Source organism: Neodiprion virginianus, chromosome 5 (assembly GCF_021901495.1).
Source record: "Neodiprion virginianus isolate iyNeoVirg1 chromosome 5, iyNeoVirg1.1, whole genome shotgun sequence".
Taxonomy (NCBI): Eukaryota; Metazoa; Arthropoda; class Insecta; order Hymenoptera; family Diprionidae; genus Neodiprion; species Neodiprion virginianus.
In genome coordinates, this window is record NC_060881.1 from 29,279,557 (window position 1) to 29,299,102 (window position 19,546).

Consider the following 19,546-nt stretch of genomic DNA (forward strand, 5'->3'; position numbering starts at 1 on the left):
TTTATATGTTTCCGAAATTGAATCAACTCAATATCATTTCATTTCAAGCTTACGTATCTACTATTCCTCCAAGCCGTATGTTCGTTGACAGAAACAATTAGGTACTTTAAATAAAATAAATACATGAATCTAGCCGACAAAAGATTTACATCTTGAATAAATCGATAGTCCACACGATCGTTCAAAGACTTGATTAAATTCCGTATTAAATTGTCACAAACAATTTCGTCCGACAAAAGTAATTTTGTCGAATCAAACGAATATCACTCGACTGTTCAGTTTTATTCTCATTTTAACATTCTCTGCGATCTACATTGGCAACATATATCGAATATAGTCTTTTTTTTTTTTATTCTATCACGGTTTTTCACTCAAGTCCGTTATCGTTATGAAATCTGAAAAACATGTTTAAAAAAAAAAAAAAATTAACGAAAATAAAAATCAAACGCGTGACAAGCTATCGGTACCTGTAACGCGAAATCGAGCGGAATTGAAACGGATGTGATTCTTCTCATACATTTCATACAGCATAGGGCAGCTTCGCCGTCAGCAGCAGGCAACAACTTTAACGCCCTGCTTAATTCTTTTTATACTTACATAGATGTGCGCACCGATTATATACCTACGTACATACACATATATATTATATAAAAAACGCAGGCGTTTCTTCTCGCCCCGCTGCACTTGCCCTCGAGCTATTTTATTCCCACGTTGGTTAGCGACGTATCCGAATCCGTTGCAACGATTGCACAGCGGCAGAATTTCTAGCCTGCGCTAATTCTACATGCAAATCTGTCCCAGTTCCGTGATATACGAGTAGAGATAAGGTGATTAAATGTCAAGTTTTTTTTTTCACTCTCACTTTCCTGCATTGTTATCCAATTTCTAAAGTCACTGCTTCAATTTCATCTTAGTCAGTTTTTTTTTTTTTTTTTATCTGAAATCTTTCCAGCGTACTAAAATGATCGTACAGAAATCAATTATTTCCTGAAGAAATTCAAGCTCGATATTTCAAACAGATATCAAGAAAAATCATTCTCTGCGGAAAAGTGTCTAGTGTTTGATTTTTATTTGTTTATTTATTTATTTATTTATTTATTTTTTTTTGTTTTCAATCCATTAAACAATATGAAATATTCATCGTCGCAAATACGAACACAAATTTGCTAATATTTCAAGAATCTTACAATTCTGTGCCTTCAAGTCAAACGTTCCAGCGTAAGATATATTTCACTTGGTATGTCTGTACTTCTCTAAATTTTATCGAATGAAATGTTACTCCATGCATAGAACAAAAGTAAGATCTTACCCAAGAGAATTCGGAGTGCTCTTTCATTCTTTGAAAGTTTTCTCGAAATTTTGCACACACGAGCGATATGTTGCTGAAAAAAATTTATAAATCTCTCTGCAATTTCTTAAATATTTCTTCTCAATTTCCTGCAGCAATAATCTTATACTCTTGGAAAAGCTTGGCGCAATTTTTACACCACAAAATGTTGATATCTTATCGGATTCCTTTTCGCGAAACATTTCCTTCACCCGTGGAGAAAGTCTTTATTAAATATATAAAATGTAACGATTAAATCTGTAGAATGAAAAAGTTTCATCTATTCAGCCAAGCAGAAAAAAAATCTGCACATTTATTATTTGGCTTGTCATATTTGCTAAGTTAAAGAAATTATTATTATTATTATTATTATTATTATTATTATTATTATTATTATTATTGTCAAATTTTCTTTAAAGAAATATCTCTTCGATTCGGGCAAACAGAAAAAAGTATCGTCGTGAGAATAATTTGCGGTGTTAATCGAATACCAAATTTATTTGTTATTTCACCGTGTTCGGTAAGTTGCAAAAGTCGTTATTATTTTTTCAACTTTTTTTTTTTTTTTTCTTGCGTCGCTTGATCGTGTCAGCTGACGGTTCGTAGCCGGTGCTAAACCGCAGTCAGTCACTGTATACCCCCGGTATATGGGGTATATATGGTTGTCTCTCACCTCGGGTGAACCGTTCCGAAATCCCTTGGCAAATGCATTACGCGTCAGCGGCACAGGAGTAGCAATATCCTGAGCCGGTACGGTTGTTATAGACCGTCTGGGATTATAATACATTACCAATTCGACGAGACGATTGACGATCGCCGTGATTCTCCTCTCGCTGCGCTGACGATGACAATGACGATCGTGAGGTTCTTCCTTGACTTATTTCGCCTATCAATTTTTGCGGTTTTAATTTAAATTTTTTTTTTTTGTTTGTTTTACGTTCTTCACCAATTTTTTTATTACTTCACTTTTGGTTCGCACCCAACCGTCGTTATTTTTTCACAGACATTACGGACGAGGGAGAAATCGAAGGCGATGCGATGCGAACGAATTAGAAACTGAGCAATTCAAAAGTGAAAAGTAATTGTGAGGGATTGTTATAGCCTATTTAAGTGAAATTAATTTTAAATCGCGTCGTACGAAAATTCGTTTGTTTTTTTTTTTTTTTTTTATACTTATACATTTAACGATTATATTTGAATTCTTTCGCAGCACTGATCCGATTTTTTCTTCTCTATTCGGGTTTTTTTTTCTCTCTTCTAATTTGAAACATTACATATGAAACTTTGTGAGTATGGTTCTCGATTAAAACAAATGAAATATTTTTTTCGGAATTTTCTTTTTGTATTCAATAAAATTTGATTCGTTGATACTATAGTATTTGGAGAAGTTGTTTTTTTTTTTTCATAATACTGCAATAAAAAATTGCAGGGTGATAGATAACCCTGAAAGATTAACAAAACCGAAAATGCGATAGGGAATCGGCTAGTTATTTTGGAAAACACGAAATCGATCATTGCAGGTAAAACAAGAAATCGGGGAAACTGATAGAAAAAATTATCAATCACTCATCAGTTTCAATTGATTGTGATTAAATTGACATTGATTGAATTTTTTTTTCACTTATAATGCGTCTAGAATAATATTGAAATATCATAAATGGGTATTTTCGAGAAAAAAATATCTGAATCGTTTAATTATTTGGAATAAGAGAATATTACAAAATTTTTTACTTTCCAATTTATGAATCTACCAGAAAGTTTATTTTCATATTACCTATACAACATAAATTCTTTGTAAGAATCGATGAAATTTGTTTCTCTCCTTTTATACTCAGAGATTTATTTTTTATCGACAAAGTTCAGTTCGATCCGACCGAAATAAAAAATTCTCCCTCAATTTCCAGTAGTTACCTTTGGGGGGCGGGGGGGGCATAATGAAATGAAGATCAGAATTAAAAAAGTCTATAGGTGGAATTTAGAAAAAGACAAAAAATTCCGTAACTATTAATAACTATTTACCAAAGGAGACACAGTTTTTCTTTGTTTTTAAAAATTCTCGGCTGCAGGCACTTACAGCCCTTTTTAAATCTTCTCTCCAAATATACAAACGATTAGATAAAAACTTGAAAAAAAAAACATAAAACGTGTGCAAGTGCGGTGCGAATTATACTGCACTCTTACATACATATACAGGGCGAATTTCTAACGACCGAATGTTCCGTAATCTGTTAAAATCTTGTGCGCATGCGCCAAAATCCGACAGCAATTGTTCGGCAGAGCGGCCAACCGTCTCGAACGTAACCACAAAAATCTTGACACTTGTCATTGGCAGTTGAGTTCGATTCCAACAGCCGCGAAAATGGCTCGAAAATTTTTTTAGGTTAGATACATCGCGGGGGAACTTTCGTCTAAAAATAAATGACGATTGGTCACCCTGGAAAACAACTGCTATCGGATTCTAGCGCATGCGCATTAAATTTTATCAGACTACAGACCATTCAATCGTCGGTAAATTCACCCTGTACACATCCCTTTATACACAGTTGGCGTGAAAATGACACACGCGTGACACTCGAACCTCGAAGTGACTGCACGCGTGCTCGATGAGAATAATACCTACCTATGCAATGCGGAAATGTATGGAGAAGAGCTGGGACGAGATTCGAGTTAGGAGGGCGAATTAAAGTGGCGAAAGGGGGGAAGCTCACTGGCAACACCTAGATTGCCGTGCTGCTTCAACGAATCCGCTACTTGAAACACCATTGTATTTATCTTTTTGTGTCTCGCATCGCGATATCGATTACTCGCAGATATACATATATATATATATGTATATACATCACGTCATATTATATACCTTCCACACATTTTGGCACCGTGTGTGCGCGTTTCGTACACGTGTAGATCATAGAACTCCTTGCTTATAATACGTCTACCGCTGCTTCTGCTTGCACGATGAGAGACGGGCGGACAGGCACACTTGTTACAATATTTACAGAGTCGTATACCCACCCCTCTGCTCTAGGGGTTCCTTACTCACCCCTCACCCCTCCCCTCCCCCCCCCCCCCCCGGATACTCGGGACCTTTTCCTTTTCTCCCTCCTTTCCCCCTGTCGGCGACAAGTGCCTGGCTATATCTATCCTGTAGATCCTTATTCGCTTCTATTCTTCATTTTTCCAAACCACTGTTGCGGTGTATCCTAGATTTACGGAGGATATTATTCACCGCCGTTCGGAAATTATGTTTAACTAGAGTTCACGGAGAGATCAAGGAATCTTGGAAAATTCGTATTATCGTAGGTCTAATTTCGTGAATTTCAAAATTTCCGTCAATATTCTACGGAAATGAGTATTACCGTTGCGTTTATTGTCGATCTTAGTTGTTCACAATCGGAGCATTTTTGCTGTAAATTCAACAGAAAGCTGTTGCAATTTTAGTAACAAAAAAAATACCAAATTGCGACAATCCCTCATTTAGCCTAAAAGGTGATGAATCCAACAGTTATTTTTTTTTTTTCCAGCGTGTAAATTTTTGTAGGCCGCTTTATCAAGCGAACGATTGTTTCAAGTGGTGATTTTTTTAGAATAGAAATACTTTAAACAGTCGAGGAATTTCATCGCGAGTTGATCGAAAATTTTGATGGATTTTGTACGTGAAGTTTCGTTACATAAACACTACAAAAAATTGGAAAATATATTCTCTCATAGTATATTCGGGATTTGTCGGAGCTTATATTACGTCACCTGGTGGAATTTGAATTGTAAGTATGACTAGAGAAAATGAAGTCGATACATCGAGCAGCGTTGGAAAAATGCTGAAACCTGAAGAAATAATTATTAAGTAGAAAATTTTTCTCTTCCTTGTAATTTAGAAACTATTCGTGACGAAAATTGTGTACAAAGATTAATTTTTTATCGTTGTATATTTATTGTGATAATTTGGAACGTTATTACATTCATACACTTTGTTATGGAAGATTTTTGTTAATCTCGTCTCACCACCTGTCGGATTGACCGAAAATCGGCCATTCCTCTTCTTACCCTAGAAAGATAAAATAAATTCGCACAAAAAATGGGAAAAAGGTCGATCGTGTGCCCGGTCTTGAAATGTTCGGAATAGAAAATACAGTTTTTGAGAATTTTTCGTAAATGGTAAAAAAAAGGTCCTTTTAAAAATCACTCGAAACATTCATAAATAATTGAGCAGTTGAACAAAATATCTGTTTAAAAAAATTCAGGCCACTGTCTCAGAGTTGGGAGAATCGCAGAAAAAATTTTAAACAATAAAGTTTGATCGGGTTCGCATGGAATTCCCCCATATATAGATATATTTCCACGGAGCAATAGCGATACCGCATGATAAGCGATTGGTGGTGTAAAGTCGTCGGACAATTGGTATCGTGAAATTACAACCTGTCACACCAACCCCGCAGGATTGAAATCAACGAGGCGATCTTCACGCACGTTCGAATCGGGCGCTACAGGCATCATCGGCTCGAGATTGCGATCTATCATTGAATGTTTACGGGGAAGGGCGAGAGGGAGAGGGGAGAGGGACTCCCGCAAATACATTGAATTTATTTATCATCCCCCGTCACGTAGTAAGGGAAGAAGGATGAAGGGACGAGGCGAGGGGAGGATGGAAGGGACTCGGTGCACGCCCGGACTGGCAATCACTACCCCGCGTCAGCCATTAGCTAACCATATGATTATTTCATAGTACCTAGTCTCTCTCTCTCCAGTGTTACAGGGGTGCATATCTTTGCCTGCCCCGACTCCTCCTTTTTTCTTCTCTCTTTCACTTTCTTTACGCAATCCTCGGAATACACCATCAATCGGATTGCGAAGTTGGAGAGTATAGAAACGATGAAAATGATAATTAATGGGACCGTGAAAAAATGTTGATGATGTTTTGTTTTTTCTTCTAAACAACGGTACAGTCGAAGATTCAGGCCTGATGGTACTTCTTTTCATTTTGGTGATCTTTTACCTTTGCGATCGAGTTGAGATGGCCTGATGAGATATTGGTACCGGTTTTTTTTTTTTTTTTTTTTTTTTCATTTTTCGGAAAGCCTAGCTTCGGAGGAATCGATACGTTTTTGGGAAATTTAAATTTACCAATTTCTAACGGTTATATACGTGTAAGAAGTTTCTTTTACAAAAAATTTGACACAAATAACGATCAAAGATAGAATGATGATCGATTTGGAACTGTATCACTGCGATACGATTTTGCTGGAAAAAAAAAACATATGTCATGTAAGTCCATTGATGATAAGAAATCTCGTTTTTCGTCAAATCATCACCAAGTGACTGTTGATTCCGTTTATTTTTGTCTTTTTTTTTTTTGTTTGTAAAAGTTGATCGTTGATACCGTTTACGCACAATTCTAATCGGGAATGATTTATTACAATTTATATGACACATGAGCTTGCAAACGTAATGTTCAAATTCTTCCACGCGATCGTATTTCGAATTCCTGTATATTGGTATTTATATGTGCTCCGTGTATTTTCCCCCCCCCCCTCTCGAGTCACCCTCTCGGAACGATATTAAATATTCATGTTGTTATACGGGGAGAAGTTTCGGGGCGGAGGGAAATTGCTAATCTTCTAGTAGGTTAGCTGCTGCTGCTCCTGCTGCCGCTGCTTCTATCGCAATGGGTATGATTCAAACAGGCGTAAGCTCTTTGGATCGACGCGGTGCATTCTATTAACGAATTTATTTAATCCAAGTTATTACACCCGGAGTGCTCTCACACGTGCTTATATCTATTTATTATACCTATTATTACGTATTTACTCAAGACCCACGGATATACGAATTGTAGTAACGTATTATAATTGCATACGTAGTTTACTGCACGATTGCACTTACACTACATGTACGTCGTAAATTTATTACAGTTTATATCAGCCCGTTTCGTGTAATTTAATTTCCACATGTGAAGCTTTCAATTCTCACTATTATACTGTATAAAGTTTGTACAAAATTTGGAGACGACGTGAAAAAGAAACGGAAAAAAGACACGGGCAGCATATGCTAGAGAAAAGTTAGAAATTTGTCATTAAAAGACAGAAGTTGGAAGTAAAAATAAATGGAAAATGATGGGGCGAGTAAGAGTTTCGGGGGAACCGTTAATGGCGAATTTTACGTCCTCAGACCTTTTAGCCTGAAAGCGGTAGAGTGTAGGGTATGTTATGTATGTCCTATAATACTACCGACCCACCACCACCACCCATATAACAGGGAAAAGTTGGAGCGAGTTCAGAAGCGAAGAAAAATTTATTAACGATAGGTAAAAAACGTCGAGTAAAATACGGTGCGATACTCGAGATTCCGGACTGGCGGATGGATATGGATGGATGGATGGATGGATAGATGGACGGGGGTGAAATCGAGAAACGGCTGTTAGAGAGCATGCACGCCGGGCTAAAAGGGTTGAAAGAAAAACTGGCACGCGACAGAACTTTTCTATTAACGTTGCAGCAACGCGATCCCGAGAAGGGTGCCGAATTGTTCCCGTATACGTATAGATATACCGAACAGCATACAAGACGTGTACCTATGTACGTGGCTTCATGGCGCAACGTCGAGGGTTAAACTATACACGCCAGTACGTATTCACGTTTACTCGTAGCTAGTTATGATTAGACGCGACAGTTGGCCTCCTCCACCAACACTGGGGGCAGAACGCCGAAGGCTTGCGGATCCCAATTTTTTCCATCGCCTATTCTCTGTGTGTGCATGTGCGAAAAAATTTCATAGAGCAAAGTTTAAACACCTATGAGACTGTAATTTTCTTGGGTTTTAAAAACTGAAGTTTGAACAGTTGAAACTATAGATATCACTCTATAATTATACCGATTCCAGATATTTTTTTCGAGAATTAAATTGCTGGTTCAAGTTTTTGTTGCAACGTTGATAGTTCAGACGTTGAAATGACATTTCAAGATACATTTTCAGTCCAGTTTAATCTTTGAACTGGTACTTTTGTTTAGAATTAAAAATTCTACAAAATTTGGCTCGGCGGTAACGATTTGAAAAAATAATAACAGTATCGTTCACGTATAATTTAAATGGGAAAAATTGGAATTCCGAGAGAAAGAAACACTCTGACACGCCGCACCCTCTGCGACATCGTATGGACGTACTTTGAGCCCATTTGCGCAACTGGCTCTGGATAGCCGGAGAAAGAGCAGTCAAAAACGAGAGACGGAGATAGAAAGTCTTTTTGGTCGGGGGTTGAAACGGTGAGGAGACTCGGGTGCATGGGGGTTCGATAATACGCACTGACAGGCCAGCTTCGTTCGCTCTTCTCCCTTCATCCCCATACCTTGTGTAGGAAATCTGGGATTGAGGGACGAGGCCCAACGCGATGTGCAGTGCAGTGGTGTTTGTACGCCTAGCGATGAGGAAACAAGGCAGAAATTCACTACCCACTCACTCTGCAGTTGTGTATGTTATGCAACAACGCTGCCCAGCACAGCACAGCAAAGTGTACTCAACGCTACACCCCTCCTTCTACGCAGAATTACCCACTGATGTTATAATCCTCTTACGTCCGGATTCCGCTTGCCTTTTTCAACTATTTCTTACTCGTATTATTCAAGCTTCGACAGATTCATGAGCTACAGATTTATCACATATTCTTCTCGGATTACGGCCAGTCCAGGATTTTGGTTGAGTAACAACGAAATCATGAATAACGTCGCAATAATTATACGAAAGTTGATTACTCCCCCTTTACGAACGTATCTTGTACCCCAATTGTCAACTTCACCTATCTTCCAATCTACACGTGATAGACAGTTTTAGTTCTTAGCGCACAGCGCGAACAGTCATTCATCACCCCAAGTGTTCCAAGTTCATGAAACCGCCAACACCAAAGTTAAAACCTTCGCACTCTTTGCTCAATACCTATCCGATTCAGTAAACCGTAGTGTCTGATCATCAGCGTAACCTAACCAAAACCTCTCTTCTCCTTTATCTGTTTCAGATATTTAGTGGCCGGTGGTCTAGTCGAACGAGTGTCACGTCAGAGCCGTTCGTTGATCGAGACCGACGCCTTCCAGGATCAGGACTACGAGGCGCCGTTGATGGTTGCCTCCTTCGAGCTTCTCTCCAGGATTTGCTATCACCTGAGTCGTTGTTCGGGTCAGGAGCACAATGCTCAGGGTGCTGAGGGCGGCGGACCCGGGGAACAAACCTCCGCCCGTAATCACCTCCTAGGAAGTCTTGCGGCGACTGAAGGGGCGGGAGCAGTAGGAGTTCTGTACGCCGCCCTCGTACTGCCTGGACACAGTCTTCAGAAGAGCTCTTCACCCACCCCAAACCAAACCACACTGTCAACACCAGCGAGGAATCTTGCACTTCGGGCTCTCACTCTTCTCAGACATTTTGCTGAGATGGATTTAGCCAAGATGCAGGTTAGTCCACGTCGATTTCATGGTGTACCTTTTGTGGTACCATGTTTCTAGTCGTCAATTAGAGATTGAAGGATGTAGGGTCATCGGGAGTTTGGATATTTCAATGTGGCAGGATCTGGCCTTTCATGTAGAACGTGCCGGAACATAATTGCTGGGCGAATCAAAGTCGCGGATCCCTGATCGAGAAATGCAGAGAAAACCGAGAAGAGACACGGAATTTTTGATTCCTCACTGGGGGAAACAGCTTCCCCCTGAATAAAACAGTTACAGTATGGTCATCCTTAGCAGAGAAAACAGCTAATCTACATCAATTTCTGTGTGACGATTCGCGACAAGTTTCATATTTCTGTCGCGAATGAAACGACACGAAAATGTGTCCTACTATGTGGCCATCAACGGAAAACGATACGGATCACTTGATGGAATTGACCTTTTTTCAGCGCATCAGCCGTTGTCGGGATGATAGTCGCTGATGACAACAGGTCTGAAATACGGTACCCGGTGTATTGACCTCCGGTTTTAGGGTTGCACAGGTTGCGCACGGAGGCCGAGTATCGCGTTACTTGGTTGCTCGGTTACTTACTTGATGTGGCTCTGGGGTTTGCTCGGCGGTCTCCCATTAGGCGTATCAAATGATAGAGATATCACTCGGCGGGTGGTGGTTATGGTCCTGCTGCCAGTCTCGACTGTCGAGCAACTCCCCCAGGGTAACCCCCGCCGCGTCCATGCGGTGATCAAACCGCGAATTGAATCCCGCCCTCTTCGCCGGTCTCGGTGCTGCAGCTACTGCCCCCACAGGAGACCCGGCGCTCCTTATTTTTCTCTCTCCGCACCCCGCAAAGCCCCACGGGAGATCACTCGATTATCCCTCTTTGCCCAGGAGAGCCCTAGACCGAGCATTTGGCGAAAAACTAACTGAGGGCTTATTATCAATTCTCTTTGCTTTCCCACGCGAGACAAAGCCGACTCGATTCGCGTTGCGGTTACCGGTGATAGTCGTGATAGATGCAGAGGTGCGGAATCGGGCTGCGAACCATTCGGATGGCGAAAAGAGAATATTTTATTAATGGTTGTAATTTTTATTTATTTCACGTCCAATTTCCTGTGTATCATCACTGTGTCTAACAACGCAGGAATTCCTCGGCGCCGAAGCAACTAGTCTACAATTTCGTCTGATCGCCAGTCATCTGATTGGACGAATGTCTCGGGAGTCACACACTGCTGAGAAACAGGATGCCGACAGTAGGCTGATACTGTCCGAGCTTTTCTCCGTCCTTGGATACTTCACCGTCAACAACCGGGAGAACCAGGTGAGTGTGTGTAACAGATCTATCCAATTCCCTCCTTTATTCTGCCCCAATTATCGCTCGCGTGTGTCCCAGACTAAAAGAGTCCAGTGTCGCATGTTTTTGCTGAACGTGGTTTTGACGGTAGTTCGTTCCGAGATAAATGATGTCGAAATGTTGACATTGGAAATTCCGGTCAACCTTTAGAGTCAGGTACTCTTGTAATTGTGTATGTGATAACATGTTCTCCTATAGTACTTCGACCATTGCTGTTTTTAACTCCGCAGTAGTCATCCATGTATCATAAAAAAAAAAAATGGAACTAAAGTACATGTGATCGAATATCACTGACACGTTGGATCACACGATAGATAAAGTGATACAACTAGCGACGTATTGTACAGAGTGATTATCTAACGGCTGAATGGTCCACCGTATGCTGCAACGTAATGCGCATGCGCTAAAATCCTAGAGTACGTGTTTGCCAGGGTGACCAACCGTCATGAACGTAACCTCAAAAACTTTCACAGTTGTCACTGGCAGTTGTGCTCGACACCGAGAACTGTTGAAATTTTTCAGGTTACGTACATCGCGGCGAATTGTCATCTGAATTTATAACGGTTGGTTGCCCTGACAAACATCTGCTCTCGAATTTTAGCGCATGCGCATCACGTTGTAGCATTCGACGGACCGTTCGGTCGTTAGACAATCATTCTGTATATTTGCACAAAATCCCAGCAAGTTGTTTAAGAGTAGTTTATCCGAGTGGTCTTGAAATCTCTGAAAAATGAGTTGGCCAACTAACTGAACGATGGGAATGATTTGGAAGGCCGCGCGTTTCAAATTCCATAGTTAGATTGCGAGGTCGTCTAAGAGGCGCAGGTATTTTTTCTTATCAAGGGAACTGCTACCTGCGTCTATTATACCAACACAGGTCGATTCTCCGACCTGTAGGATTTTTATATCCCTACAGACGGTGCTGTGCTTTGCAACCAGTTGCAGTCAGTCAGTCAGTCAGTCAGACTCGTTAAGATACCGTTCAGGCGCCAGCTAAAAACTAACCCGTCTATCATAGGGTTGCAGCTGTAAATGGAGAAAATCATATCGATCGGTTAGCTCGAGTGCTCGATGCTGCGTTGGACTCAAAGTACCATTAAACACCCTCGTTAGTCTGTTACCTCAGTTAAAAGCCACCACTAAAATGACCGTTTTGAGGGTATTTTTTTAAAAGGAAGTGTTCGATTACGCGCTTATATTAGGTTGTATCTTTTACCACGAAACATGTTCACCGCTCATTCTATACCTTGTTCTCTCGTTAGCACTCTGTTCAATTCTTTGTTCTTTACGCGTGTTCCGTATACATGAGGAACCGAGGGATGTCTGTAGTGTATGCAAACAGATGAGAATGTATACAGCCGGCTCTGCACTCATTGTTTGTCTTTATATGAAAAATCTCGTCTATATGCAAAGCTCCGATGCTAAGCTCGATGCGTTAAGGAGGCTTCGAGCCCGAATACCCACGGGAGTTGGTTAATTAATAAAAACAAAATTCACTGTATAACCTACGTGCAATTATTCACCGCAACGCTGCATCGTCCGCGTTTTTCAAATTTCGAACACCAACCGGGCAATGTTGCGTAGGTACAGCAGATTTTCTGAACTTGAAGTTTTTTCTGTACTTATTTCAAACACTTTCCAAAGTCTCGTAAAACGATGAAAATTTCGAGACGGTCTGCTTCGAGGAATTAAATGAGTTTATGAAATTTCCTGCGCGGCGCGGGACGATGGAGAAAAATGAGAATCTTTGAGGTATAATTTTTCTACCGAGAAGGGGAAAACGGTGCAGATGAAGGAAGATGAGAGGATGATTTGAGAAAGGAGGCTGAGAGAGATGGGATAGAGTCGGGTAGTGAAGGATCCGTTAGACACAACACACTCAGTCGAGATTTCTCTCCGCGCTATAACAGCCATCTTGCATCGATGGAAGAGAGCAAAAGTAGTAAAGATATATTTATACGTAAGCGTACCTACATTCGCCGTTCTCAACTTCTCTTTCTTCTTCTCCTTCTTCTTCCCCTTCTCCTTCGAGAGAGAGAGAAAGAGTTGTGTTTTACACTTATACTCGTACCTTGTCCCTCATACACACATGTATGACTCGTTGACGCGTACGCCGTTAAGTCTTGCTGCAGAGACGTCGGATGGGGCGCCAGTTAGAAACGCGTTGAGTGCATCGTTGACGGGGTGCATTAATCTTAACGCTGTTACTTTTTACATCATGCTCTGCACGTCGCCGAGCTATGCCGAAGAGTCTGCAATGGCAGGATGGACCGAACCGAGGACTCGATGCTGCAGAGCCTCCGGAAGTTGCTGCGCGCATATGTCTGTACACGTAAAATGCACAAATGCCCTAACCTTACGGCTAACTTGTTTTCGGTCCGAAACAAAATGCGACTTCCTTTCTATACGAATTATGTGACAATGACTAGCGACACAGCCAACGTGAAAGATTGGAAGTCATTGTCACATAATTCGTGTAGAATCGAACTCGCATTTTGTTTCGGACCGAAAACAAGCTAGCCGGAAGGTTGAGGGATTTATGCATTTTGCTGTACACGCAATCGCAATATGCAATGTATTGCTATTATAAGATGGAACGCATTCATTGAATCATTGTCTTTCAGACTACACAGAAAAATGCAACGTTGACTATTTGCACCATAAAGAATTTTTTTTTATTTCTACAAGAGCACGTGTTTTTCGACTCACCTCATTATCGCATGCACTGCCATTTAATTATGGGATTGAACGTGTAGTTACGTTGGGCTGGGTTGCACTTTAACGATCCCAAGGGAATTAATGATAGGCTCACCGTACCGCCGTGTCCTGCATCGTTCATCCGGGTCTTTATTATGTATGCCTATACACGTGTACTGCTTACCATTTCTCAGAAGGGGAGGAAAAGAAAAAAAAATGTCTCGGAATCATTTGCCGAACGGTCAACGATCTGTTGGGATCATTTTTCTTGTCACATTTCCGTATGAGTGCAAAAACCAAAGTACCAAAACTTTGTTTCTCGAGCAGAGTGAATCCTTTAACCGCATGCGTTTCTTGCCTTTGACTCTTTGCCAAAAGAAGAAACGATTAATCCATATCTTGCGACCACGCAGACGAACGTACTTCTCACGTACAAAGGTCACCAAACGTAAAGGATGATGGAAAATTTCACGTGATGGCGAAGGATTAACTGTATGATTTTGGTAGGTACTTTGATCATTTTCCCGTAGAAACGAAACGAACAGAACTGAGAAAGGTTAAAAAAAAAATTGTTTAAAGACGTACAGGGTATCCTCCCAAGTTCCCACAGCTAGACGTACGAGTCGATGCCTAGACAGGATGCAGAGTTTGAACATAGCGGCTTCTCGTCCTCACCTGCATGCACCTCGCAAAGTCAAGACAAGTTGCAGGTGCGTGCCTGCGAGTCAGTTTGTCAATGTTATTCCTTTTTCACTTCTTTCTTTTCGACTCAAACTGGTGCACAGGTACAAGGAAGTTTCGCCCGGTTGTCGTCTTTTTTCCGCAGTTTCCGTAACACCTGACGACGATGATGAGGAGGGAGAACGGTACGTGTGTTCCATGCGTTCCCACGTCTTGTGAAATAGGTTCTTCTCTAACTATTCTTCTAATTAATATTCCACCGAACCGTCATGCTGAGCAGAGTCTCCCCGTTCCTCGTCGCGACGATTTGCCGCCAAGAGATATTAACTTCCATTTATGGTTACTACGCAATCTTTGACTAAATTTTCATATTTTTTACTACAGTCAAAAAATATCACATCTCTTGGTCGCGAAATGAAAACTAGTATCTGTTCGTTACTGCATTTTCTTGTTACCATTGGGATAATTTGATTTTCGTGCAGCAATAAATCTATGTCAAGGTACTATTTAACTGAAAATAATTCGTTAAACTAATTTTAGGCAAAGAGATGACATTTTCTTGTAATTCCAACAATATATTCAAACCGTTATTATCGTACCGACTACGACAAATGAAATAAACTTTTTCTCACTGTGTCTTGATGCACGATTTTTGTCTCCATGCCCGTGGGACTTATTCTACTCTTCTGTGTCTTCTTTGTCTCATTTATTTGTCTTTGTTTCTTTTGTTTTCGTCACACCATCTCGCAGACTGTACTTCAGTCCGGTGCTGCCGGGTCCAGTGTTCTGCAGCAGCTCTGCTCCCTGCCATTTCCGTTCTACGGGGATCCACGATTATCATCGTTCACGTTACCAACATTACTGGCAGCTACCCAACGCAATCCAGAAGCAACGGCCGTTTTGTCATGCGAGTTGTCCTACCAGGTAATACATTATATTATACTCGCAATTATTTCAATCTCTTTCCGACAATGCATCCACATCGTTAGACTTCGAGTACCAGATTATCGAAACTTCTGCAACAGGATTATAGATTATCATGTTTTGAAAAAGAAACCAAACAAATTTCTACCATATTAATTATTATTAATTAACGATGTCTGTTCTTTTGCCTTGGTTCAATCTTTTTTTTTTTTTTCTTTTATCATCAACTTACCAACAGCTACTTGAAGAATACCGCAACTCCGATGAAGGGAAGCAAAATCCTCTGGTCCGTTTGTTGATGCGAAATGAACACGTCGAATGAACGATCCTTATATAAGCTGTGATTGATAATTTCGATTTATTTTATTTTATTTCTTACTTCTCACCAATTTGTTTCGCTTAAATTTCGTTTTTGTTTTCCGTCTTTTTCATTTCCTTCCAACGCTCACGTTTTTGAACCGTTGTAATTTTCTTTTTCTCGTACCGTTATTATTTTTGTTATTATTATTATTACCGTTGTATATTAGTTTTGCATTCAAACGGAACTGATATGTCGTGATCATCAACCGCCAACAACTACTATATACACTCCTAAAAGTCATTACAATTTACACACACCATTAATTATACTTATCTATTTAAATATACATATGTAGTGTTTCTATATTATACGATATACGCGTTTGTATATACATGGAGACTTAATTAATTTTTTCCGAGATTACTTCGTTCCGCTTATTAGATTTTCGGTTATATTATCGTTTTATATTATTATATTATCGTTTGTTTTATTTTGTTCCTCCACGTTTACGTGATTGCAGGCAGAAAATTTCGTTTACAGCTATACTATTTTTATTCTTCTCGTTATTATTATTATAATCTTTTTTTTTTTTTGTTCTTTCCAATCTTTCGTTTTCCGTATGTGCCAGATCGCTAAATCTTGTATTTATATACATTACAGTCTACTCGCAGGGTGGTTGTAGTTACCTTCAAAATCGTATCAGAGAAATTTAAACATCGCAGGTGAAATGCGATTGAATGTTTATAAATTTGACAGACTACTATGGATATAGATTTTTATTTCAGAAGTTTCGTTCATATCCGGTTTTTGTTTCCAATTCCCTCGATTCGTGCAACGAAATGAATCTGATGGCTTGATAATTGACAAATCAATAAATTGTAAACTTTGATATCTTCAACGGTTTTTTAATGAATAACAAACAACAATAGTCAGATATTATTTCGCGGATATTTAAAAAAAATATATAAACCAAAAATTCCTTCCCGACCGAATAAACTTGAATGCATCGAAACCTCTTCTACGTTTTATATTTATATATATATATATATATACAAAGTAAAATTAAAAAAATGTATTTAAACAATAAATAAAGACTAACGTGGCGGATAAAAAATTTGGTACATTCCGTCGCGTCTAATCTCAAATACGCGTAATTCTTTCTGAGTTTTCGTTCTCGTTCTACAACCGCTCTGAAGTAACAGTAATATTAATAACCAACACACGTTATATACACACGTGCGAAGATAGACTGTAGTCATAGTTAATACATAAGTAAAGCTGTGTCTTTTGAGCAGGCCTTTTGATGTTTTTTTATCTATACATATACACCTTATACTTAAGGAGATAGGAAATTAAGATGAAAGTTCGCGGACGCGGAAGTGAAGTGATCGGTCCACGTGGTTAACAAAACCGAAAGAAATTTAACAACTAGAAGAGAATACGGTAAATGAACGTGGGTAGGTAGAGAAAAAGAAAAAAAAAAAAGTATGATCTAGAAAGAAACAATTCCTAAGTAATAAAATTTAATACCAGCTTTGTCAGCAACTTTTTGATACAAGCTCTGTAAAATACTCGTGTATCTTTCTTTCAATAACCGTTAATGCCTGCTTTTTCTATTGATCCGTGGAACTTTCACCGAGCTGCAAGTGTCTCGTAAGTGTTCAAAAGTATTACCTACCATACTTAATATTGCATGTATGTACAACACTAAACGTGTTATAATGTGTTTACTGTTTACCTATTATTAATTAACTATAAGCTAGTGTTCTCTTTATTAATTATATTACGTTTTGATCGGTTTTTTTTTTTTTTTACCTCTTTATTCGTCTATTTATCGAATGTAAAGAAAACGCGTTTAGGAAAGGGCCGCGGGTGAGAATCATAGCGGACTCACTCGGCCGTTTTATTAAAATGATATAAGATTGAAGTATAATTAAAATGCAATTGTTACGGCAATCGTGATATTAATATATTGTGTAAATTATTTGACGCTAGGTAATTATTGGTGTTATTTAATCAAGCCTGTCGATTATTCGCTAATTGACTCGTCAGATTTTTCCATCCACAACAGCAGCAGCATCATTAGCATTAAAACGCCCGGAACATAATTATTGCATAGAATAGATATACGGTAATACACATTAATACCTAATAGTTGCATAGTTTTTGTTCAACGAAATCGTACCTACGTTAAATACATATAATTCGATTGTCAACGGATGTATAAATCGGTCTACGTGCAGCGGTGTAAAATATATGTACATAGTGAATTTTTAACGACTAGGCGTTCCATTGTCCGCTAAAATTTAACGCGCATGCGCTACAATCCGAGAGCGGCTGTTTCCCAGGGCAACCAACTATATCTAACCTCAAAAATTTATACAGTTGTGAATTAAGCACAACTGCCAACGACAACTGTCAAATCTTTTTAGGCCAGAGACAGTTGGCGACCCTGACAAACAGTTGTTCTCAGATTATAACGCGTGCGTATTAAATTTTAACAGACGATGGATAATGAAATCGGTAGGAATTCACTCTATACAGCACGGATCGTGATAATAACACTATCATTGTAACTAAATATTTCCAACTTGTTATTTTTCTACACATATAATATATTATTATTCATAAATATATCTATATATACATATACATATACGTATACACACACACACACACATTTATTATACGTAGCTCTATCTATGTGTATAATGTATAACTTGATATGAAAACATGTATATTTATTTGATTATTTCTTACTTTTCGCATACGATTCAGAAAGATAAGGACAGACACGTTGTCCGTGTAATATTTATAGTCTGAATAATTGTTGTTTTCACATATTGCACAGAGTATTTTTATTTTGTTTTGATTTTTCAAATTATTTTTTTATGTCGTTATTCTCATTGTTGTATTTAAAGATAACTTTTCTCACATTTCTTTCGTCGCGAGGTATATTTTGTTTCGATCTACACAGCGGTGACATGTTTTTTTTTTTTTTTTTTTCTATTTTACTCTGGCGTTTCCAACCTTCCGCAGTTCACGATTAAAATCGAAATGTCGTGCAATTGACGCGATGGAATAGCGTCGTAAAATTCCGAGGTACCGAAATATGTATAACTTGTGTAGTTACACGTTCATGACTTCGAAGCTACGCGTTTTACCGAAATTACATATACTATCTACATCGAGTATGCATGTACATTTACGTGCGCGATGTCGGTGATAGGATCGGTCCCAAAAGTTACAGTTCACCTTAATTCTGCTCATTGTCTGCATAATTGTCGGTCTTATAATTTGTTCAAGTTTCTTCCCATTTGCAGATTTCCTCCCCTCACATCAAAGCGCTTTCTTGAATTACATACCATCTCTGTATTACGCGTTGAGGAGTAAAAAAAAAATCATCATTATTCCGAACCGCGATCGTCGATTTAATTTAAATTATCATGATTATTAGTATTCCTTTTGTTTACTCGTTGTTATATTCTTCTACTTTGTTTCCTGTTTAATTCTTTCGAGAATGGCGTATAACGATACAGTAACACTTATATACTCTATAATAAATACGCGCATGTGTTACCCAAGTGAAACAGCTGTGCAATAATTGTTCGGTAATTTAAATAAATTCTTAAATAAATTAAAGTAACTAAACCCGCATATTCGCAATATTATGTCCTCCGAACCTTATCATTCAAAAGACCCGATACGTCCTCCTCTTGAATACATCAATTCATAAAAGTTCATTGCTTAAAAATATAATCGAATCGCAGAATAATCTGTAAAAAAAAAAAAAAAAAAAAAAGTGAGACGCCGAAGTGAAATGGTTTGATCGGCGATCTACCAG

The 19,546-nt window shown here is 39.0% G+C and overlaps 1 protein-coding gene across 2 annotated transcripts in view; it reads left to right on the forward strand.

Annotated features, from left to right (window-relative positions):
• Nucleotides 1-19,345, forward strand: part of LOC124306191 (S phase cyclin A-associated protein in the endoplasmic reticulum) — a 39,244-nt gene extending 19,899 nt beyond the window's left edge. For both annotated transcript variants that reach the window (XM_046766525.1, XM_046766527.1), the window contains exons 12-15: nt 9,327-9,756; nt 10,890-11,066; nt 15,228-15,401; nt 15,640-19,345. In XM_046766525.1, coding sequence (XP_046622481.1) covers nt 9,327-9,756; nt 10,890-11,066; nt 15,228-15,401; nt 15,640-15,723 — 865 coding nt within the window. In that variant the 3' untranslated portion in view covers nt 15,724-19,345. The remainder of the gene's footprint in view (nt 1-9,326; nt 9,757-10,889; nt 11,067-15,227; nt 15,402-15,639) is intronic.
• The last annotated feature ends 201 nt before the right edge of the window (nt 19,346-19,546 follow it).